General features: G+C 32.4%; 1 protein-coding gene and 2 non-coding genes across 3 annotated transcripts; all 3 read right to left on the reverse strand.

Moving 5' to 3' along the window:
• Positions 1 to 3,290: 3,290 nt before the first annotated feature.
• On the reverse strand, positions 3,291 to 21,903 carry LOC139503597 (nucleolar protein 58-like). The gene is made up of 15 exons (XM_071293406.1): positions 21,746 to 21,903; positions 21,075 to 21,151; positions 19,100 to 19,152; positions 18,038 to 18,162; positions 14,808 to 14,944; positions 12,781 to 12,845; positions 11,995 to 12,129; positions 11,230 to 11,375; positions 9,365 to 9,491; positions 8,753 to 8,916; positions 8,207 to 8,338; positions 7,555 to 7,616; positions 5,714 to 5,835; positions 4,314 to 4,418; positions 3,291 to 3,928 (listed from the first exon to the last, which is right to left on the reverse strand). The coding sequence occupies exons 1-15, from the start codon at positions 21,788 to 21,790 to the stop codon at positions 3,861 to 3,863; spliced, it is 1,563 nt and encodes a 520-aa protein (XP_071149507.1). The 5' UTR covers positions 21,791 to 21,903; the 3' UTR covers positions 3,291 to 3,860.
• LOC139504536 (small nucleolar RNA SNORD70) lies at positions 10,235 to 10,323 on the reverse strand. Its single transcript, XR_011659255.1, has one exon. It is a non-coding gene; the product is annotated as a small nucleolar RNA SNORD70 (small nucleolar RNA).
• On the reverse strand, positions 10,855 to 10,944 carry LOC139504535 (small nucleolar RNA SNORD70). The gene has a single exon (XR_011659254.1). It is a non-coding gene; the product is annotated as a small nucleolar RNA SNORD70 (small nucleolar RNA).
• Positions 21,904 to 24,829: the final 2,926 nt, after the last annotated feature.

Below are 24,829 nucleotides of genomic sequence, written 5' to 3' on the forward strand. Positions count from 1 at the left end.
TAATGCCAATGTTTGATTGAATTGGAACATTTTCTTTCACTAAACATTTGAATATGTATCGAACCCACAAAACTTTGAACTAATTATTATTTGCTTGGTGAACAATAAACGTCATAAAGCAATTGTAAATATAGAAACATACTGCATTTGTTTGTATCTATCCTATGTCATGAATTGGCGGTTCAGTGGTTATCGTTTGATGAGGTGGTTCAGGTTTAATTCCACCATCTATTTCCACTATTAGTCTTTGTTAAATTTCTACTTTTCAGAAATTTGTGCAGAATTTTTCTTTGTTTTAAATAAGGAAATACTTTGAATGAGTAAAGTGTTATCAAGCTTTAGTAACCATGTAACCTCAAGTTTCCAAAATATTTTATACTGTCAAAATCAAGGGACTAATTTTTTTTACCCGATGTGACGTACGCAACAGGACGAGACATACTATGATTTGGTGAATTAAAACTGTTTCTCTGGTGTTTTTTTTTCTAGCGTCTCAATTTCAAGCTGACGTCTCATTTTGGTTATGGATCCGGTTTCGCGACTCTTGTAGTTCCTATTGATGAATGATGAGGCCTCTGTTGTTTATCGTTTTTAATTTGTAATTTCCCCCTTTCATATATGGGTTCTACATGGTTGCGCCATATTCCATTGTTTATCTTACGAGGCATAATTTGTTATGTATGCTGCCTTTCTACATGCTTCCAGTACATTCCCTTAATTCCTCCTAGCTTTTTGCTAATGTTGATAATGTGGATTCTCTATTTCAGGTCGTTGGATATTTGGAGTCCTAGGTAAAGGTTGACTTGTACCTCTTGTACGATGTGTTTATTTAACGTGTTAAATTTGTCTGGTTTTTTTTGTTGAAGCATAACACATAGCATTTCCTGGCGTTGGATTGCATCGCCCATTTGTTGGCCCATATTTCAAGTTGTTCCAAATCTGATTGCAGTACATGTTGGTCTTGATCGTTCTTAATTGTCCTGTGTAATAGCGATCGTCTGCGAAGAGTCTGACTGAAGATGTAACACGGACTAGCAGGTAATTCATGTGACAAAAGAACAGGATTGAACCCAAGACGGTGCTCTGATGTACCCACACTGCCCAGAGTCAACTAGTGTTTCTCTGTGGAGGTCAAAAAGTTTGATAACCATATCTGCGTGTTTCCTTTGATTCCTTATTGGTGTTGTTTGTTCTGTGGTTCTTGTGTATCAAAGGCTTTGACGGGCTTTTAGTATTGCTACGTCCATCTGATGTCCCAGCTGGTCATGCTCTTGTAGGAAGCCATTGATGATAGTGATGAGTTGTTTCGCATGAATATCCTGATCTAAATCCATAATTTAGGTTGGTTAGGATTTTGTTTTTCTCCAGATATTTGAGGATGTGCCAGCATATAATTTGTTCTAGAATTTTGCAGGTGACGTATGTTAAATGTAAAGATACAGGTATATAGTTCTCTGCAAGATGTTCATCTCCTTATTGATATATTTGCATCTCTCCAGTCTTTTGATAGTTCACATGTGTCGAGCGAGCATAATGCATTATAATTTGCAGGATTGGTGCTCGTTGTTCAGTACATACTTTGAGTATGTGGTTTGGAATGTAGTCGGCTCCAGACATGGTTTACTTTTAACACATTGCGACTTGGATTAAGAGTAGTCACATTGGACTCATACCAGATCTTCTTATTTATAATTAAACTGGATACTTGGTCTTCCTTTTATTTTGTTGAATTAAAAGGATGAATAAAGGTATTATTGATTAATTGACCCACATGAAAACAAAAACAAGTTATACAACCTCAAGCAAACTGATACACTGTAAGGGTTTGACCATTTGATTTTTAAGGGGAGCAGAATAATTTTGGTATTATTGTTCACTTTGTTTGGAGAGGTGAAAATACATTTGAGCATAACAACACACAAGTCAACAATAAACTGAAACCATGGTCAACTAGAAAAAGACAAACAATAGTATACTAACCACAAGGTAGACCAGAGCGTTCACGCTGAAATGTCTTGCATGTTTAACTAATCATTGAATTAATGTTTTTGTACATGTAGTAAAAATGTTTTTCTTTAAGTATCATATATATCTAAAACTATCAATGTTCTATGAAAATTCGGTCCGGTTAAGATGAACCATTCCAGAATGACAAATTCACATTAAAATTTTTCTTTGCACCAAATATAGTGGTCCTATAGATTTAAGTATGTGAGATAAAGACCAATAAACAAAAACTCAACATTGTCAATAGTTATCATAAGTACCAGGATTATAATTTTATACGCCAGACACGCGTTTCATGTACATAAGACTCATCAGTGACGCTCACATCAAAATAGTTAAAAAGCTGAATAAATACAAAGTTGAAGAGCATTGAGGATCCAAAATTCCAAAAAGTTGTGCCAAATACAGCTAAGGTTATCTACTCCTGGGGTAAGAAAATCCTCAGTTTTTCGAAAAATTCAAAGTTTTGTAAACAGAAAATTTATAAAAATGACCATATAATTGATATTCATGTCAACACCGAAGTGCTGACTACTGGGCTGGTGATACACGAAACATGAAATTGAGGTCTACTTCAGATGAAACTGGTCAGTCAGACTAAGCTTATCAGCACTCCATATACAGATGATCTATTGATTATAGTATCTAGGAAACAGACTGATCACTGATCCATTGAATAAGGTTGAGATCAGGTGGAACCTATCCTACAAATATGTAGATGTTTCAAGGATCCCATATACCAAATTTAGTCATCCCATTACTTTAATATAAGTGGTCAAGGACAATGAACATAAGATAGATGGAACCTCTTCATAACATAAGGTATCTGAACAAAGTATGAGGCCCCTAGATCTTCTAACTTCTGAAATATAAAGCTTTAAACAAATAGTGGTGAGGCTGTCACAGCCACTGTCCATTGTAACCAGATGCTCTGCAGGGCACAGCTTGATTCAACCACAAAGTTGAACCCTGAACAGTTTGGGCAAGTATGGACACATTCAAGCTTGATACATCTCTGAATTTGGATTAAAAAGTTGACACAGAAAGAATGTGGTCCAAGAAATCAAAAAAATTAAATTGGACAGCTACCTATTATGGTTCAATATTCAAAATCTAAGTACATGTTCAGCATATCGAAGAACCCTCATATAATAGACCAAAATTGCAGAGTCTAGATTCATACTTGCCATGATACAAGGAAGAACAGAATGGATTATGATTTTGTGTCACTCTTGTTTTTACAATACAAAAAGTTATCAATTTAAAAGACAAAAAACACAATATTCTATTATATATAAAACAGTTTAATTTTCTATAGTACTTAACAAATGACTGATTTTCAACAAATAAATGCATACTTAACAACCTTTTTCCCTTTTCATTGCTGAACTATCATATCTTAGTTTATTTGTTTGTTAGGTGAATCATGATTATACTAAATAAAAAAACATGATCCAAAAATTACACAAAGTGTGGGATTCAAAAGCTTGTTTTTTGAAAAATTAAAAAATCTGTATCAGATATTACTATTTTAGTGATAATTCATGTCAACACACTACTGCTGACTATATTAAAGATAAGAAACTTCAGATAATGCCCTTTATCAATTATATACTCAGTACATTAAAAAAAAGTCCTTTGTCCTCAAAGCCAAAAGAAAAAGAAGTATTTATGCTATGAGTTTCCTAATAAACTGGAATGGACTTTCCTAATTTAGTGTACGTCTAATGATAAGAAATGATCACTGGTTTCAGAGAAATTGTCTTCTTTACATAAATGAACACATGATAAAATGAAGTCACATGACTGATCAAATGAAGTCACATGACTTATAAAATGTAGTCACTGGTCTACTAGTCTGAGGATGGTTCTTCTTTAATCTTTTTCTTCTTCTTCTTTTTCTTAGCACTACTACTGGCATCTGAAAGTGGAATAAATGGGATTATAAGATATCCAGTTCTGTGCAATTATGAAGAGAATCCTCATGTATTATTACTGTATATGTCTTTTTCAAAATGTTCTTGCAAGATTTATCAATTAATTAAAAGTTGTGGTGTAAACAGTTATTTAATGATTTCATTAAAACAAACAGAAAGTACAGTCTAAATATAGTGAGGTTTTTTTCCCACCTCCTCAATATATGCTTTTTTATGGAACAGCTCCATCAGATGATGATATAGACAAAATAATAATCTTCATCATATCCAAGAAATATAAAACAAATTTGATCCCTTTGCATTAAAGCCTACATCCCATAAACTTTAAGATGTGCTGCTGATTTTTTCAATAGCTTTCAATGTAATTACCTAATTCCTGTGATGTATTAGCGGTTGTATCCATGGTATCATCTAAATCTCCATTTTCTTGCTTTTTCTTCTTCTTCTTTTTCTTTTTCTCTGATGATACATCATCTGTGAAGATATAAAAACATTCACATTACAATCAAAATGTTTAAATAAAATTCCGAGTGACGTTTGATATCCTATAAACTGGCATGAAAAAGCATTAATTCGATAAATAAGTCATCTTTAAACAATAATGTATAACAAATTGCTTGACATCTTCAGTTATAACAAAAAAAAACAGTCTATAAAAATTCTATTTTATCAGTGTTCTCCCTAAATATTTCTTATAGCATAAATTTGGTAAAAAAGGAAATTTGAAATACCATCATAAAAATTATTGCATTACAACCATAACAAAATCTATAAGACTCTCAATTCTGATAGCATCACATTCAGAAATATAGCATCACATTACCATGATGTTAAAAGGGCCTGAAGAAACACTGCTTGTGAAACAGTTTTTATTTCCAAGAGTTAAGTTCTGTCAAAAATTGGTCAATTATGACAAATCACAAACAAATCAAATCAAAATCAGATCAATATCAACTGGAAAAAATATTTAACAACTGGGTGATCATCACAGAATAACAAGACTTTAGTAACACTATATGCCTAAGTGTGAAATACAAATGTTTCACTCAAAAGGAAGGAGAGTTGGGCTGCCAGCCATCTTCAAATACAGCAGACTCTTGATGTGTCTAGGTCAGTTGGATCAGACAAATAATTAGATACCCATAAAAAATCAGCTTAAAAAAAACACAGAATTTTAACGAAGGGAAAGTTTGACAAAGAGAGAACTCTTACTTAGCTTGGTTAAGCCAAAATAGATTAATATTTTTGGTAGTATATTCTGATGTGAAATTGATGTATCTGTATGTTATTGCCCGTTATACTTTTATTATAATTGTTGGGTTTTTTTTCTCTTTGTTATTTCTATGACGCCAACATTTTTCTGATAGTTTTTGGTCAAGAGAATCATTTTCTACATTGATTCAAAGATATGTTTAAAGAAAACACAAATCCTATGTAACATAAGTAAATAATTTCTCAGATTTTAGAAAATTTAGATTTCTTTTACTTCTTTTATTATAATTCTTTCCTGCCAAAGGATACAAAGATTGCACACTTGATTGAGTAGTTCTGATTTGTTCCCAGACTTAATGCACAATCATGAAATTTTCACAATAGGAAAACATTGCAATAATCTCTAAACTCACTGTATCTGATTTTGAGAAAAATTTGTATCTCCATGTAATCTGGTTAAAAACTACATGTATATTCAATATGAACTATTTTCAATTCATTCAAATTGTAGTATCAAGGTATTTCCCTAACTATACAAATCTTCCTGATGTTCATACCTATTACTTCTGTTTTGGGAATTTTTGGTTTAACATCTTCATCTGAATCATCCTCAAACTTCCTTTTCTTTGGAACTCTGGGTAATGTGGAATCTGCTCCAACATTGTATGTTTTTACCTCACTGAAAATACAATGACATTCTGAGAAACTCATTACCATATTTTGGGTAATACAACTACATTATTGCAGTTGATGTGGATTTTTTCATGTTGCTGATACACTGTATGAGTGGTCATAGCTATATATTGAGTCGAAAATGTCAAGAAGGTCCCCTGGGTCTTTACTCTATTATGGTGTTTTCTTTTATTATATACTTGATTGTTCCAGTAAGACACCACTTTCAGAATGCATCATCAGGGCTCACGCTACTTGGGCGAAGAAGTTGCTTTCCCAACCTTCACTTCGCTTTCCCCAAAAGCGAAAACAAGTCGCCCTGTTGTTTACGATACTCGCTTTCAGTCGCTTCCGTCATCTGACATTTTCAATTTTACCAAGTTGATGAGACATCAACTTTTTAATGATAATTAAAGAAATTCAGACATAAACAATTCATTATCTTAAGAAAAGAGGTTGAAAATTTGTTTTTGCAGTTTCTAGCAAGTTATTTAATAAAAATACAACTTTTAATCACTTCGTGCATTTCCGTAAATTCCGGTGTTTGTTACTCAAAAAACGTACATCAACCTAACTTTCAGCTGCAAAATAAGTTTGTTACTTCATTTAAACGTGATAAAAGTTGCCTCCAGTAAATGTTTAATCCATTTATTGCATTAAAAACGTCATGATCCTTTCCAAATAACTTTGTCAAACATCTTTATTTTTGTAAATTTTCTTGCATTCGTCCGCCATTAACCGATTTCTCAACTACGGATCAAAAACGGACCAGCTATGACCGAAATCCGTTTTTAAACAAAAATTACAACTGATGCACGAATGGAACAGCTGACAGAAGAATATTGATCCTAAGAGGAAAAATTACGCATTCCACACGCATTAAAAGACTTGAAATGGTTACATCTAATTGATTGTTGTATATAATTCCCTATAATTTATATGGATTGTTGTAAAGTTGCTCAACTCTTAGACTATTACACTAATATCAATATATTATGGCCCAGCTTACCTTTATATATCTTTTGATGAGAAACACTGAATTTCATACACAAGATAGTTTTTAATTAAATTGTAATTGATATATCATAATTTCTTTACCTTTTTAAAAAAAATAAAAAAAATGTAGTGCTAGATATATTTAGTTTGTAGTTTCTCAAAAGGACTTTAGTAAAATATAAACAATTTTTGATTTGAAATGTTACTTTAATTGTATAATCAGATATGAATTGAACAATATAAAAAGAACATTATTTACAAATGACTGTTTATACTACAGTAAAATCCAAACAGTGTAGTGCACCTCGCGAATGAGCACTTCTCTTTCAAATCTCACCACTTCTCCCTATCAGTTTCAAAAAGAGAAGTCACTTCTCCCTACATTTCTGAAGTAGTATGAGCCTTGCACCATATGGCTGTATCATGCCAGCAATATTGGTGGAGAAGCCAGTATACCTGGATAGAAACACACTCACATCAGAATTTACAGGCTAGCGATACTGTCAATGAAATCCCTTCTTTCATTATAAAAACAGAAGGAAAGATATAAGAGAACACGAGTTAAATCTTTTTACATATAAATGATGGGCTCACTATGTTGAGGTTGAAATGACAAAATCAACATTGACAGAAAGTGTCAATTTTTGTCTATGCACTATAACAGTTTATTTCAGTAAGTATTAAAATCAGACTTCCGTTTTTCACTTGTATCAAACATATAAATACAAACCTTTTGTTTTCATATTTCTCCCATTTTGCCTGTGCTTTCCCTGAACCACTTATACCTCTGGCCTGAAATGAAAAAAACACAATTTTATGTACTTTATAACATACTAGTTATAGGTTCAAAAGCTAGGTTGAGTTTTTCATTTTAAAACTTTAAATTAGGGATGTTAAAAGATCTGAAATTTAATCCTTGGAGACTTACATGATACTCACCAGTACTCAAGTACTCGGATGAATGTCTATTGAAAAGTTAAGATTTAAGGTGGGATGCAGTATTTATGTGGTTATCTTTCATAAACATATTAACGGAAGACACACATACTACAAAAACAACTTAATCCCATGTTATGTGTTCTGTCCTTGGATTTTTGGTGTATAAAATATCTATGTTGGGATTTTTTTCTTTTTGAAATAAAACAACAATCAAACACACATAGAAAGAAATGACGGTTCAGGGTGTCTAAAATATCTTCTCTGTTAATTATTGCACAATGAAAGCTGTTGATTACTGGAGACTCTCTAATATAAAATTCTAAATATTCCATAGCTAACATATGCAAAGGTCTTAAATCAGGGTGTAGGCACTTTAATCACCAGATTGACAATTTACAATTTTAATGGAGAATTCCAGAGCAGTTTTCGTCAATCAAACCTACCTTATCCTCTAGTCTTTTCATTCTTTGTTCTAATTTAGCTCGGGCTTCCAAACCCATTTCTGTGTTAGTTTCCTCACCAAGAGCATCTACTCGGATTGCTAGAGCACATTTAGCTGCCAACATTCTGGATACCTAAAACAATTAAATTACAAAACTCACCATTCTGATCTTTAAAAAAAACAAATTCAAGCATAGTTAATTTTCTTTTAAGCAACAAATCAAAATAAGTTAAGAAACTTTAAATAAATTGTTAGTTGCTAAAAATGGATATTCAAGTTTGTGGTTTCCACATATAAGTCTACAGAAAACCATACTAATTGCAAAATTTCAATTTGAGGTTCATCTTCAACCAACAAAATAGGTATCACAGGAGTTATAATGAATCCAAAGTAACTCAATTTATACAGCTATAAAGTATAAATTATGCCCTTTAGAAGTCTTTAAAATCATTTTAGATTGAATTAACTCAAAACAAATTATACATATTTGTTCTTATTCCTGTACACATCATTAAAATTTGTTTACTGTACAACCATGAATACATACCTTTCCTTTAATCTTTGGTGTACTCTGTCCAACCATTGATGCATGATAAATCAGACCATATTTAGGCGTGTCATGTTTTGTTTTCAGGGCCCTAAACAAGGCTTTTTCTGCCCCTAAAATCTGGACTGTAGATGAAGGATGCTTTGCCAAATTCAGCAATGAGCCTGCAAGAAGACCAGCGGTAGCTCAGTTTAGATTAGAGCTACTTACTACGCATCATGACTAGGCAAAGCAAAGGTTCAAGGACTTGTGTGAAATCTAAGATAGAATTAAGTTAATTTTCTAGATACTTTCTTTTATAGAGAATGTTTGAATATTATCGAAGAAAAACTTCTGTAGTATGTTATTAGTGGATCTCTTTTTCTACTTAACATTTCATGCTGACATTATATATTCTACTCGGTAATCATGGCAATTGTTTTTACTTTTAATAAACTGATTTTGACAAGCCATTTATTTATTGATTCTATCTTTTTTGAGACATACCTAATCCTTAATAAGCATTGATAGGTTTTATGAAAATTTGTCGGTCTTAATTTTTTTCTTGACTGTAAATAATTTCCTATATGAACTAAGAACATATCAAAATAAGAGCCTCTTTTTGAATTTTACCTGCATGAGCAATCAAACGAGCCCCTACAAGTTCTCCAACCAGTATCGTCAGGTTAGGAGCAACTGCTAACATTCTGTTCTTGATATAATCATACAACTGGCCTCTATAATCTGTGATTTCTATAACCTGTAACAAATAAAGATAAAAATCAGAACACTCAAAAAAAAAAATAATTTCATGTTAAACATTTACATAAAAGTTTTGGAAGTGACTTGATTTTTATGAAAATCCCCAATTTTCACACTATGAGCACAAGTTTGTCCATCTAAAAGGTCATTAGATAATGAAGAATTTGTCTATTGGACACAGATGCCCCACAATTGTAAACAAACAATATATATTCAGCATTTTTTTCATTTAAATAGGGACATAACTTGAGAACCTTGAATTCAATGCAATTCAAATTCTTACCTAATCTGTGTTTTGTGGCAACAAGTTTTGGGTATAAATTTTACTGGTCTTTTTACATGTATATTTACAGCTCTAACAGGGTAAAATGTTCATGGACTGATTCGAAGGATCATGGCGATGGTTAGATGGTGTCCAGTCAGGATTTCATAGTGAAGATGCAGATACTTTTTAGCAATCACATACATTATGTTTTTTCATCTTTAATAGCTATCTCAGAGGTAGTGACGAAATAGAATGGTTTGACATCACTGTAGTCAGTCGCCAAAGATTTCCATCATTGATAGCCAGATTGATCTATAAGAAGCTGTCTTTAATGTTTTGAAGGTCGAGGTTATATAAATTTAGAGAACAGAAACCCTTTTAATGTATACTATTTCCGTGGGTCATGTCAATAGTTAATATAGTGTCCAGTGAAGAAAACACAAAACGTTGATACTTTATAAAAATAACATACATCTTTTATAGCTATCTCAGAGGTAGTGACGAAATAAAATGGTTTGACATCACTTTAGTCAGTCGCCAAAGATTTCCATCATTGATAGCTAGACTGTTTTATATGTAGCTTCCTTTAATGTTTAGAACTTACAGGTATTTCATTTAAATATCTATTCATTTTGAACTAATGGATCTAAATATCTATTCATTTTGAACTAATGGATCTAAATATTTATTCATTTTGAACTAATGGATCTAAATATCTTATAGTTTTCCTCGTCAATTCAGCTAGCAACATTAATAGATGGAATATTGAAATTTTATGTATGTAGTCCTCTTTTTAATTTTTCCTCTCTAAATCTGTTAAGAATTTATATATATGTTCGGAGCATAATCAAAATACCTTTTATCATCTTTGTAACAATTTAAAAAAAAAAAAAGCTAATGGAGCTAAAATTTAAATGTCAGAGTTTAAATCAGTGATTTGTTTACTGATGTTTTTAATTTGTCATTTGAGACATGCTTGGGGACATAAAAATAAAATTTACTGGTCATGTCCAGAAAAAACTATTTAGGATGCCACATCCCTACCCCCTGAACCACTTGATCAATAGTCAATAAGTTATGATTTCTCCCCCTTATGGCTATAGCTATCTCAGAGGTAGTGACGAAATAGGTAGAATGACATCACTGTAGTCAGTCGCCAAGGTTTTCCATCATTGACAGCTATAACCATTTCAGCAAAGATCTACTTTGATCAAGGGGAGATACCTATTGATTACTGTTAATTGTGTGCATCTATCAGTGCTAAAATGCAAAAGCAATTCTTGCAATATCAGGAAAATATACACACAGATACATGTATCAGATATCAGTTTGACAGTTCTCAATATTGTGATAGTCAACCACTCACAATATTCACACTGTCAATAACCTCATTTCAATTATTTTTAATTTTGATTCAAGTCCCATACTTTCATATTAAGTCCTTAGTTGTGAGGAACACATAAAACTTTACCTGTTCACATAAATATGTGACATTAATAATATCTTCTTCTGAGATTTCTGTTCCCATGGAGATTTCAGCGGCTTGTTTGAGTTCTTGTTCCAGTTCTTCAGGAAGTGTCTCGGAGAAGTCTGTGGTAGCAGCATTTGTTCTGTACCCTGTTAAATAAACAAATTTAATAGATTGATTGATTGGTGATTAAAGCTGCTTTTAACACTGTTATGCTATTTTGTGGCTGTCAGTTTTTGTCAACAAGTACGAGTATCCCTCGTTAGTACCTTCTTTGTATGTACAGAAATTTCAGTGAATTGTCACTTAAATCGACAAAACTTATTTTGTACCGAAATTTTCTGCATATTTTATACTATATTGGAAAACTTAATATCAAAGGAAGGACTCCTGAATGACCAAGATGGTTGAATCTACTGTTTATAATTCGAATATTTGTTGTTGATTTGGTCTCATTCTGTATATATTAGGGCTGTCAAATCGGTGAAGATTTACTAATCAAGTTTTCGTTGGATTTATCAAGCGATACTCAAGTACTTGCCTGGTAAATAATTTTCAAAATGGAAACAAAAATTATACCAACTTTTAAGGTGGGTCATTGTCTTATGGACTTAAAACTCTCAACATGATTACATAGGATTAGATTATAGGAATTTTATACCATAATTAATATCTCACTTACTGCATACATAAGTAAACAATTAATCAGAAGTCACCTATTTTCTTGACAATTTTAGCATATGCTAGATAATATCAACCACAACTCACCCATTTTCTTGACAATTTTAGCATATGCCAGATTGTCTGTTACAATTTTTGAAAGTTCTGGGAAATGCCATCCATACCATTCCCTACATCTCATTACATAGTTATTCAACTCTTTGTCAAGGTCGTCCAGTAATGCTGAAATGTTAACAGATACACTTAAAACAATGGCACTGCAATACAGAGCTCATACATATGATAACACCCCAAAATTATATGAATACTTAATTTCAATATACAGAATATCAGGTGCAATTGTTGTCTTCATTATAATGCAGAACGATTCTGACTTCAATCATCATTTATTCTGTATATTAATTCCAGACATTTATATAATGGGTTCCAACCAGACACTTAAAGAATTTAACAAAATTGAACCTCTTCTTACAGAAAAATTGTATTATGGCATTTGGTGGTTTATCACAGCCATAATTTTTATCATGAATCAGGAGTTAAATCATTTCATTATAATAGTATGGGTTTTAGTTCATAGTTACAGGCCATATTAAGGCCAGAATACTTGCAGGCCATAATAAGGCTATTTGATGGACAGTTGTCTCTATGCAATAATACAACACCTTCCTTTTTTTTTTTCAAAACACACAGACATGTTATAGTTCAGACATTTGCCATATCTAAGTAAGGAGGGGAGAATAAAATATAATAGCATTCAATTACCAAACAAGGTGCATTTACAAATAAACTCTAAATCCATGATAAGGTATTTACAAACAACAATCAGTATATATATATTTTATGATTGTGTTGTTAATGATATCTTTTACTTACAAATGGCTTGTACAATCATTGTGTCCACTTTATCTGGACTAAACTTCAATTTGTAACGAGACAGACTGAAAAAAAAACAAAAAAAAGTTACTTAAAAATACTAAACATAAAATTGTTTGTTTAAACAGTCCAAATTCTGTTTTGTAATAATGAAATCCACATATAGATGTTAACAAGCCCATATAGAGGCAATCCAGACCATAAAGAGACCAAAAAGTTCAAAAAGAGGTTAACACACACATATAGACCATATAAAGTTATCTGTTGCCTGTTCTATGGTCGAGTTGTTATCTCTTTGACACTTTCCACATCTCCATTCTAAATTTTATTATCTAAGACCATTTTAAGACTAAAAAGCCCATTCTGAGGCTAACAACTTCTTCAATAATTACTATTCATAAGCTTATGTGTTTTGCCTTAATATCAAGAAAGTTTTTAATTATTTGAGACAAAGAAATCTGAAGGTTTTAGTCCGTGTCTCAAGAATTGACATGCATTATGAATAACAGTCAATTGTCTTCCTACTTCCGAGGCTTTCCCAAAGATATAGGAATATACAGAATATCAGGTGCAATAGTTGTCTTCACTAAAATGCAGAACGATTCTGACTTAAATCATCATTTATTCTGTATTTATTCCCAACCTTAAAATAATGGGTTCAAATCCAAACCAAAAGCAGTCTAGTTACATTCATTTGTATATCACAAGTAAAAATAACTGAAACAAACAAAGTCCTTCATAAATTTCACATAAATTCTTAGATCTGTAAGCTGAACCAAATGTCAAGGTCGACATCTCATCTCAGGTAAAGCTGGGTTCAAGTATGCATCTGGATTCATGACAGAAATCAACTAAGACAAAATTCTGGAGATTCTAGCCAAAGACTTAAGAGTCATTCTCTTATGAATAACAGTCAACAATCTCAAATGCATAAATCTGCAAAGCCAAGGTTCAGATATAGGAATATACAGAATATCAGGTGCAATTGTTGTCTTCATTATAATGCAGAACGATTCTGACTTAAATCATCATTTATTCTGTATTTAATCCCAACTTTAAAATAATGGGTTTAAACCTAATGGCTTTAAACCAGAGTCATAGCAATGTATGTATCTTTATTCCTAACCTGAACATGATGGGTTAAACCAGACATTTAGAGAGATATCTTCAGTCTGCCAATATACAGTCTGCCAATATAGCAAGTAACAAAAAACAGAAACAAACACAAAATTTTATATAAATTGTTTATTATTGTGGACATTAGAGTTGTACACTATTTAAATTCTAATAACAAGCACAAACAGAGAGCAACAGCATATACAAGTTGAAAATAAATCTGGGAAATTTTATTCTGAAGAAAGAGATTTGACCATACCCTGAAATTATTGAGCTAATGTGCTGTCTTTTGCTTTTAAATCTTACACACACATCAAATATTTGAAACAAAAATTTGAAGGCTCTAGACTATAGATACCTTAACAGTTAAAATCTTATGAGTACAAATCAACAAATCAAAATGGATACCCCTAACATAGCAAAGCCAAGGTTCAGATATAAGAATATACAGAATATCAGGTGCAATTGTTGTCTTCACAATAATGCAGAACGATTCTGACTTAAATCATCATTTATTCTGTATTTTCATTCTCGACCTTAAAGTAATGGATATTCATATAGACATGATAGATGGATTGCTACACTCAACCAATATCATAAGAAACAACAAGAATGTGTCCACAGTACATTGATGCCCCACTTGCACTATCATTTCAGTGGACCATAAAATTGGGATTAAAACTCTTAATTTGGCATTAAAATTAGAAACATCATATTATAGGGAACATGTGTGTAAAGTTTTATTAAGTTGATTGGACTTCAAATTCATCAAAAACTACCTCGACCAAAAACTTTAACCTGAAGCGGGACAGACAGAACTGATGCAGACCAAAAAACATAATGCCCCTGGGTCCGGCAGAAAAATCGAAACAAACACAGTCTACCAAAAACTCTATATACATTGTTTATACCTGTGAGCTAAACCCAATGCCATGGCGGACATCTCTTTCTCGGGTAGACCTGTGATTAGGTTGTTCATCTGTGACCGGATTCCTCGCATTAGTTCGTGGACATTTGAGTTGTATACACAGTTCAAATTGAATTTTTCCTGCAATATCAACATAACATATTACAGTAAAATATCCCTGCTTGCATATCACTTCATAAAGGCACATAACTCAAGAATGGTCATAGAAACACCTCAATTTGAATTTAATCTGAGATTTGTGGTAATAAGCATAGTATATTAGTTTCATAACATTTGGTTGAGGCAAACTTGTGTTAGAGAATGGAAATTTAAAATTCAAAATTTCATTCAGGCCAAAAAAAAAAATAGGTGTGTTTCCGGTCGCCCGACCGACCCTAATTTTTTGGCGCCGACCCTAACTTTTTTTTCCCGGAAAAAAAAAAAAAAAAAAAAATCCGGATTTTTTTCGTTTTTTTCCGGAAACGGTTTTTGTTTAGTATAGCCTTTGAATGGCATCTTTTAAACGTTTGATTTCAAATAAAATTTTAATACAGTAAGCATTTGTGTGATACAGATTGAAGTCAAACAACGGCATGGCTTCTGCTATGGCCATCAGTCAAAGTGTGTTATCAATATTTGCCTCACATTATTTGAATGTTTCGGTTGTTTCGATGTTTATAATTTGTTCAGAATTTTATAGGAATAAAATTGACAGTATAACAAGTTTACAATGTTTTGGCATTTACTTCTGACAGTCTTTTCTAATACAAGAGGGAAGCCAAACGTTCAATTTAGGATTAAATTTAATTTTAATATCTGATATTTGCTCAACCATATAGCCCCAAAACTCAATTTGTAATTGATTTTCTTTTAAACAGCTAGTATATAATCAAAATTTCAAAGATTTTCACCCATCCCTCTATCATGTTATTAATATTTGGTATTTGTAGAAAGAAACTGATTATAAAACAGGTCTTTGCTGAGACAGACTTTGATGGGCTTTCTGTGTAAGACTATAGCCTGACCCGTACAGATGGCATATCAGTTCTGAAAAGTTTGAAAATTTTATAAGCTGGAAGTCCTGGCCAAGTCTTCTGAACATGGACTATTCATATCTTGTATACTTTATACAATGAACTGATGAAAATAACCTGAAAGAATAACAAACTGATTATAAAAATACACAAAAAACAACCGAAGCAGGCCAGTAAAAAAAAAAAAAAAAAAAAAAAAAAAAAAATACCTACCTACCGACCCTAATTTTTTGGGGCATGCAACAGGAAACACACCTATTTTTTTTTTGGGCCTCATTTGTAAAGAGATACAACTCTAGAATGCCACCCAAATTCAAGTTTGATCTGTGTTTTGTGCATATAAGCATTGTGTACAAGTTTCCTCAAAATTAACAAGTTATAAAGATAGGAAGTTGTATTCAAATCTTCATGACTCACAAGTACTTGTAGAAAACTTATTAATAAATAATGTTTTTCCTGAAAATAAATGCTACTAGATTTGCTGGTAAAATATACATACTTTGATATCTTATTAATAACATAAAATCATCTTACACCCCATCCACTACCAGCTCCCAAGAACTCCCAGTTGAAGTTCAGGTAGAAGAATAAACAGAATATCAGCTTTGATAGTTGTCGTCACTTTATATTAGGACGATTCTGGATTAAGTCATCATTTATTCTGTTTTTTCCCAAAATTTGTTTTAATAAAACACCCACTTTCACTTGTGATGCTTGTTTAAAGGGTATTATTTGGAGAAATAATATGCTTTCATATACTGAGAAAGTGCATTCCTTGTTTGACAGAATTGAAATTCATAATTTTTTATATTTGTAAAGGGGCACAACTCTAGAATGCCACCCAGCTTTCAAAATATAATCTGTTTTGAGGATATAAGCATTGTGTACAACATGTACAAGTTTCATAAAAATTAACAAGTTATAAAGATAGGAAGTTGTTTTCAAATCTTCATGACTCACAAGTACTTGTAGATAACATATTAATAAAATATTTTCCCTGAAAATAAATGCTACTAGATTTGCTGGTAAAAATTACATACTTTGATATCTTATTAATAACATAAAATCATCTTACACCCCATCCACTACCAGCTCCCAAGAACTCCCAGTTGAAGTTCGGGTAGAAGAATAAACAGAATATCAGCTTTGATAGTTGTCGTCACTTTATATTAGGACGATTCTGGATTAAGTCATCATTTATTCTTTTTTTTCCCCGAAAGGAGTAGGTTTGGTAAGACCCCTTTTTGGCCCCAAAATATAGCAGTTTAACAAAATTGTGAAAATGTAAACTCTTAGTTATTTATTGGTAAGTAGAATGCTTCTGCTACATAAATATGGACTGTTTTTGACAATACAATGCACAGATATTGGGTAATAGCATCATTAACACATGCTAAATTACCGATCTACACAATTTTAGCATTTCAGTTAAATTTTAGAAGTTTCGGCTGCGCGCATTTGTGAAATAATATGTTGTTTGGTCACTTGTTGAATATTTTTCCCTATTTGAATTCTTCGATTAGGCCGAGAAAAAAAAGATCCGTGTTTCCGGTAACCCGACCGACCCTGTTTTTTAGCCCCGACCCTAACTTTTTTATTGGATCTTCCAAAAAAAAAAAAAAAAAATTTATCAACCGACCCTGTTTTTGACACAGGCTTCTGATAGATGACATAATATTTTTTTCTCTCTTGCTTCCTCTTGCAAAGAAAGCCAGTAAAACATTTTATTAATGTCAAAAGGTATTCCAAATAGGTTAAAATCCAAGAAATTTGCACAGCAGGTGCTTCAAAAACATTGCAAATGGCACACTTCCGGTTTTTGAAACTAATTACGGATCCGGACTTGGAAAAAACATGATAATTTTCCGGATTTCATTTACGATGTCAAAAAAAAAAAAAAAAAAAAAAAAAGAATTCCGACCTACCGACCCTATTTTTCAAAATGATGTTACCGGAAACACATATCTTTTTTTTTTAGGCCTTAGTTATTCTATAATTATTTGGAGAAATAATGTTTTCATATACTTAGAAAGTGCATTCCTTATATTTAACAGAATTCAATAGATATAGGAAGATGTGGTGTGAGTGCCAATGAGACAACTCTCCATACAAATAACAATTTAAAAAGTAAACCATTATAGGTTAAAGTACGGCCTTCAACACGGAGCCTTAGCTCACACCGAACAACAAGCTATAATACCTTTATTGCACTCCCTAATTTAGCATCAGCTACGGCCAGCTCTTCCTGGCATTCTTTGTCCACTAATTTTTTCATCAGTTTTTTCAAGGCCTTGCTCATTTTACCTTCCACAAGGGCAGTGGCAGCTAAAATAAGAAAATTAATCAATTATTGGTAACCCTGAGCTGTTAAGGGACAACATATAAAATCAATGAAGGATAAAAAACATAATTCAAATAGCTTTGGGTTTGAGGGTCAAAATTGCTGCAAGTTTTGTTTAATTGACATTGATTTTATTTATATCCTTATTGGTCAATCAATTTTTCCCAAAATAAGTTAAGAGGGGGGATAGGGGGTCAGTGAAAAAATATATGAATTAAGTTTTTTATACTACATTGAACTTTTGATATCGTTCCTTAGACATGTTTGCGTAGTCCTTCCCATCCTCCGGTAACACAATACTGATGATACTTATGGCAGAAGGGTTAAAATGTTGATTTATTTAGTAGAGTTTAATGTTTATACTTCAGTGCGATATAAATTCTCCTACTCCACTTGACACAATATAAAAGTAAGAAGATGTGGTATGATTGCCAATGAGACTTCTCTAAACAAGAGACAAAATGGCACAGAAAATAACAAAAATAGATCACTGTGGGGCCTTCAATAATGAGCAAAGCACATAATGTCCAGTAAAACTCAGATCAGAGGTTAAATCCCTAGGGGGTGAGCAGTAATTGACTAGGTCCTGAGAATTCTTATAATTGTGACTCGTTATCCATTGATTTTTTGTTAAATTAACTGAACTAATTATCAAATTTTCCAGAGTTCACTTTTAAAATATGAGTGGTTTCTTAAATTAACCTTTATAATATCTGGTTTTTCAAATGAGTGCTGACTTGTACTTTAATTTATCATGCATAATTTTACATGATGCATGATAAACAATTGAAGTACAAGCATTAGTTCCATGATGGTAAATTGAAATACATGAAATTCCAGTAGACGTTGTTGTTTCTATCCGTAAATGTATATGACAGAATATATAAATCTTTAGATAATAAGTTAACTACATGTACTAACATGCCAATGCTTCTGTTGTGTCATTAAATTTCTTGAAGTGTTTCAGCTTCAATCTGAAATTTAAGAAAAATATATTTAGATGATCTTCCCTCCTATGCATTCCCTTCAAAATACATTTTTTTTCTTACACATTAGTCATGACAATAACAAGGTCGAAGACGACAAATTTATCTAAAAATGCATATGTATGAAAAATAAAAGATTATTTCAAATTGATCTAAATGGCCTACTTCGATTCGTCCAACTCGGGATGACTTGAGTTAAAAGACAAGTGCTAATGCGCATGTGAGCAACCTTTACCAATTGAAGTCAAAACTCTTCCATCGAGTAAAGGATGGGAAAAATTCTTTTTAACTGAGTATTAAAATAACAAAAAAACACAACGTTATGTTTCAGGAAAAGAGTTCTAATCCTGTGTGCTTTTGCAAAATAGATTTGTTAGTGCGTTAAAAACGGTTGAGAAAAAAATTGTTTAGAAAAAATCATCAATTTCTGTTGATGTATAACATTACCGACAGTTGATAAACAAATTAAAATTATTTGTGGATTCCAAAATAGCAGCAATAATAAATTCGCCACATCAGCCTTATTCTTCGGCTGTATTTTGTCAAATACCAGTTTATTAGTATCACTTTTATTTGTTGCAACAAATTGACGCCATCTTGAAACTCGACTAAACCTGCCCCGCCCCAGGGTTGATGTCGAGTTAACTCGGGTAGGTTCAAAAAATCAAACTCAGGGTGTTCGGTTGTCAGTCGAGTAAACTCAATGGACTCTATTAACCCGAGTTGGACGAATCGAAGTAGGCCATTGAGAATTTTAACTGAGGAAAATTTCAAATTAAAAAGTTATAAGTATGAGGAATAACTTGGATTTAATTCATTTACTACCTAAATACCCGACAATTTCTTTGAAAAAAATCATGACCATTTCTTACGTTTTAAAATGCAAATGTAGTTTTATTGTTGTCTTTTTTCAAAACTACCTCAACTGTTGTCTGAGGGAAAAACTACATAATTTTTTTTTTTTTTTTTAAATAAATATGGTTTGAATTTAAAAGCACAACTCTGACTTTTTGCTGACCCCTTTGCTGCCTTTTTTTCACATATATTTTGATTGTCAGACATTTTCAATACTTTTTGATAAAGGGATTGGAAGAAACTGAAACAATGAAGGTTCTTTCTGCATTTAAAACCACATGTGTTACAAACACTGTGATGATTCTAATCAGAAACCTAGATCTCAAAAGTGCTTTCATAATATCAAAATAAAAAAATTAATGCAAAATTAACATACAATACAACCACTGTTTAGGAAAAATGTAAAGCTTATTGAGCATGTTAAGAGGAATTTTATGCTATTTTTTTTAGTAATTGGTAATTTTCTGTGTATTTATTAAATAATTTGTGTTTAGGTATTCCTGAAAAAAAATGTCAGGCTTTTTTATTCAGTTGTCAAAATCTAGAAAAAATGGGAAAAAAACAGAGTCCATTTCTCGGATTATAAATGCTTCTACCGGAAATTCACCGTCTCCTTTATCTTTTGATTCAAAAGTAAATAGACAGTCACATTAAGTTTTTAGTTGATTTTGTTCCATTCTGTTTAGAAATTTTTGCATACTTAGACATAGCTGCGGAACCGTAGCTCTTAGGTCCTTATGTTATTTTTTGACTATTTGCGGACCATAGATCCGCAAATATTCAAAAAATAACATAAGGACCTAAGAGCTACGGTTCCGCAGCTAACTTAGACATAGTGGATATTTCTAATCTAAATAAGAAATGCAAAACAAAAATTCATAGCGTTTGGAGAGTTTAAACTAGGGTAAGTGAGATAACTGAAGTCTAAAACCACACATACATATACATTTTAATTTGCCTTGGAGAAAAATTTAATGTGTTCTTGGTGTTTGCATGGTTTGATTATAATTCTGTGGTGAAAACATTTAATTCAATTTCTTAATCATATTTCTTACAGCTTTGTTGCCTTTTCTGGAGTCTCAAATTCTTTGAATAAGTTTTCTGTTTCTCTCAGCTTTTTCTCATCTTGAAGCTAAAATTAGTACACATAAAAACATCACAACAAGTTCTCTGTTAAACATGTATGCAGTAGTATGATTTACTTTTTTAAAGATGGTTACTGTAAATCTAAACAAGTCGGGAGACCAGGAGCTGGAGCCAAACTTTATGTTTCAAGATAAATTGAAAAATGGGGGGAGTCCAAAAAACCTCACAAAACCATAAGCTGCCGACTATATATAAGTTAGGAATTAAGTGAAAATTATAACTGCCACAATCCATACTTGATACAGGTATTTATCTTATAAAATGATTGTGCCTGGAGCCAGTGGATGCTATGAGCAAATAATTTGCGTCCATGTGTCAACATACAATAGCATTTTTATGTCAAATCGTCCAGAAAAAAACTTTCAATTGATGTCAATCTGAAAAGATGAAAGTTTTATTTCATTTTAAGCAAACAACAGCTTTTTTTCCCACTGCAATGCAGAAACACGTGTATATTTTTTTGCATGCAGACCAGACCACGTGGTGAATTTTGCATGTTTCACTGGAGCCAAATAGAGAGTAAATTAATTTGCAGATTGTTGACATCGCATTATTATTAAGACCCTCGTAAAATATTTACCTTAAAAACTGCATATCCAGCTGCAGTTTCAAATAAAACCAACATTTTGCAGATATCAACAACACTGCTTCAAACCACGAGGTTCCCTACAAATACGATTAATACAAATTACGAAGGAAACATTGAAGAAACGAATTTAGATGGCATTTAAATGGTCGAGGCTATTATAACGTAGAGTGCGGTATCAGTTCTTGGTCAGATGAAACAGAAAGCAGGTTTTAAGTCGGAATATAATAAATTCATTAAAAGTGAATGATAAGTTTTCTTTTAAAAACTAAAATATTATAAAGACTCAAAGATATCAGCTAGGGTTATAAATATAATCAAAAAAATTTAATATACATGTACATGTATGCTTATTAACCGTTCCACAAATGATATCGGATATGTTCCTTACGTCGTAACTACAATCCCCTTCCCTTTCATGAATGTGACCTACCGAATTATACTATTTACTGGATTTGTTATCACATAAGTAACACGACGGGTGTCACATGTGGAGCAGAATCTGCTTACCCTTCCGGAGCACCTGAGATCACCCCTAGTTTTTGGTGGGGTTCGTGTTGCTTATTCTTTAGTTTTCTATGTTATGTCATGTGTAGTATTGTTTGTCTGTTTGTCTTTTTCATTTTTAGCCATGACGTTGTCAGTTTATTTTCGATTTATGAGTTTGACTGTCCCTCTGGTATCTTTCGTCCCTTATTAAAATACAAAATTCACGTTCCGTCTACACTGAGATTACTATGTAAAACATAAAGTATAACAAATAGCCTAAAATAAAGAATACAATATAGAGTCAATGCCCTTATCACGACCAGAATATTGCCTTAATTTGTGTTTTATTGATCAACAGTATTCAACCATGCAACATCCGTGTATGCCGACCATAGCGCTGCGGCATCCTGTATGTAGTGTAATACTACAAAGGAGATGTGGTGTGATTGCCAATGATTCAAATATCAACCCTCGAACCACTGAACTACTGACAAATGGCAACCACGGAGCTACAGATTCCTGACTACAGGCAATCACATTTTGACCCTGCTTTAAAATTAAACAATTGTCATCGTTTAGTTCTTTGTTAGATGTCACCCTTTAAACAGTACGCTTTAGTACATGTTTTATTATTCAACATAGAAGGGGCCTCGGTGGCCGAGTGAATTTTTATTGTACATAATCAGGGCCGTAACTAGGGTTCGAATTCAGGGGAGGCAGGGGTTTGGGGACCGCCGATTGAGCCCCCTTTGATAGGGGTAGGGGCGCAGCCCCCCGCCGATCTTTTTCTCTCAGTCATTGGCTAAAAATTACCCGTTTCCCTTCGATTTCCTTACTTTAAGAAACATCAGTATTGCTTGAACCTGGAAGCAACTTGTATGCAAAAACAAGCTGAGATTGCTGTTTGGGTTGAGCCAAGGCTAGCTCCGTCTTGAAGGCTGTACTTTGACCTATAATTGTTAACATTAGTAAATACATTGTGACCGTGGATTTTTTTCTCAAATGATATGGCAAAAATTACCCGTTTTCCTTCGATTTCCTTACTTTAAGAAAGATCAGTTTTGCTGGATCCCTGGAGCAATTTTCATGCAAACAATTATTATCTGTATTTTCTGTATTTGAAGATATATTTTTAGAAACTGGAAAAGTTCAAAAAACATATAAGCAAGATTATAAAACACAAGATATTTTTTTTTATCGAGGATCTTGAATTTCAATATTGTTGAAAGCTGAACAGACATGTATATAACATAAAACAGGGACTTTCTATACTAGTCTAGTATATACTTAGTATAGAAAGTCCCTGCTACAACGAATGGGAGTGTTTACCTACTAATTAAGGCATTGACCATAATGTTCTCGTACGATCGGGAAACTTAAAAAAAGGATCCAACAGCTGATTCAGCCGGTAACGAATTTCCGATATCTTAAGAGATTCACAATACAAAAGGAACTTCCTCTGCTTAAATAATTGAGCCCCAAAATAAATGTGAATAGTTAAGTTTTTATTCAAAATTATCGAAAGCAAAGTTTCATATGTGTTCTCATACGAATACTGACCCCCTCAATTCCGAATAACAGACGGACGGCCACACGAAAAAATAATAAAACAAATACTGAAACGGTTTTACTTTCGATCAAAAATCCGAAAAATGACAGACATATCACGTATCATGATAACACTGTTAAAACTGTTAACTTGTGTTGTTTATAATATAAATTCAAGTTCTTCGTATTCATATTGTCAATATTTTATATTTTTACTTCAAAAAAAAAATGTTGGTGTAGAAAATTCAGGGCAAACTGCCTCCCCTGCCTCATAGGTAGTTACGGCCCTGATAATTTGAATAAAATTTAATCAAGAGAAAAAGCAGTTACTACTGTAATCACTAGCCAGTCAACACTGAGGTTGTGAGTTCGAACCCCGCTCGTTCGGGTGCATTCGACTCCAATCTTAATTGACTAGGATTGTCAGTTATCCTATCAATCGGATGGTTTTCTCCGCACACTCCGGCTTCCTCCACCAAAAAAACCTTGCCGCCATGATATAGCCCAAAAGCGGTGTTTAAAAGTGGCGTTAAAACACCAAAAATTAAATCAAATTATTCGATAGACAATATTTAGACAAGACAATATTTATTAGCACAAACACCTTTACATTAAATGGTTATGGCATACAAAATTAAGACAATAAACTGACAATAGTTAAATTGATTATAATCATATTAAAGTGACAGTGGTATTCACAGTGAAGAAAAAAAGGCTATAAATATCAACAGTTAACACATTATTAATGTTCATGAACAATCAAAGAAAGAACCCTAACAAAAATTAGGTTGCATATTAAAAGAAATACAAGTTGTACAGATGTTCTCAATAAAAAGAACAATCATTAATATACTTTATGGTGATTTTAATAATGACTGGTAGACTGCTATTTAAAAGTGCAGTCAAATGCTTCAGTGTTATAGCGGACTGCATTTTAATAAAATTGAAATTAATAGATTTTTATTAATATTTTGTATATAGGTATCCCTCAATGATGTATAGTATGGACAGATTGAGAAGAAATGGTATTCATCCTCAATT

Source organism: Mytilus edulis, chromosome 14, assembly GCF_963676685.1.
Source record: "Mytilus edulis chromosome 14, xbMytEdul2.2, whole genome shotgun sequence".
In the NCBI taxonomy this organism is placed as follows: domain Eukaryota; kingdom Metazoa; phylum Mollusca; class Bivalvia; order Mytilida; family Mytilidae; genus Mytilus; species Mytilus edulis.

Coding starts and splice junctions, on each gene's coding strand:
- LOC139503597 (XM_071293406.1), bottom strand. CDS start 21,790: ATGTTGGTTTTATTTGAAACTGCAGCTGGATATGCAGTTTTTAAG. Junction 12,130..12,780: donor AATGATTGTACAAGCCATTT/GTAAGTAAAAGA, acceptor TTAACATTTCAG/CATTACTGGACGACCTTGAC. Junction 11,376..11,994: donor TAAAATTGTCAAGAAAATGG/GTGAGTTGTGGT, acceptor TTTATTTAACAG/GGTACAGAACAAATGCTGCT.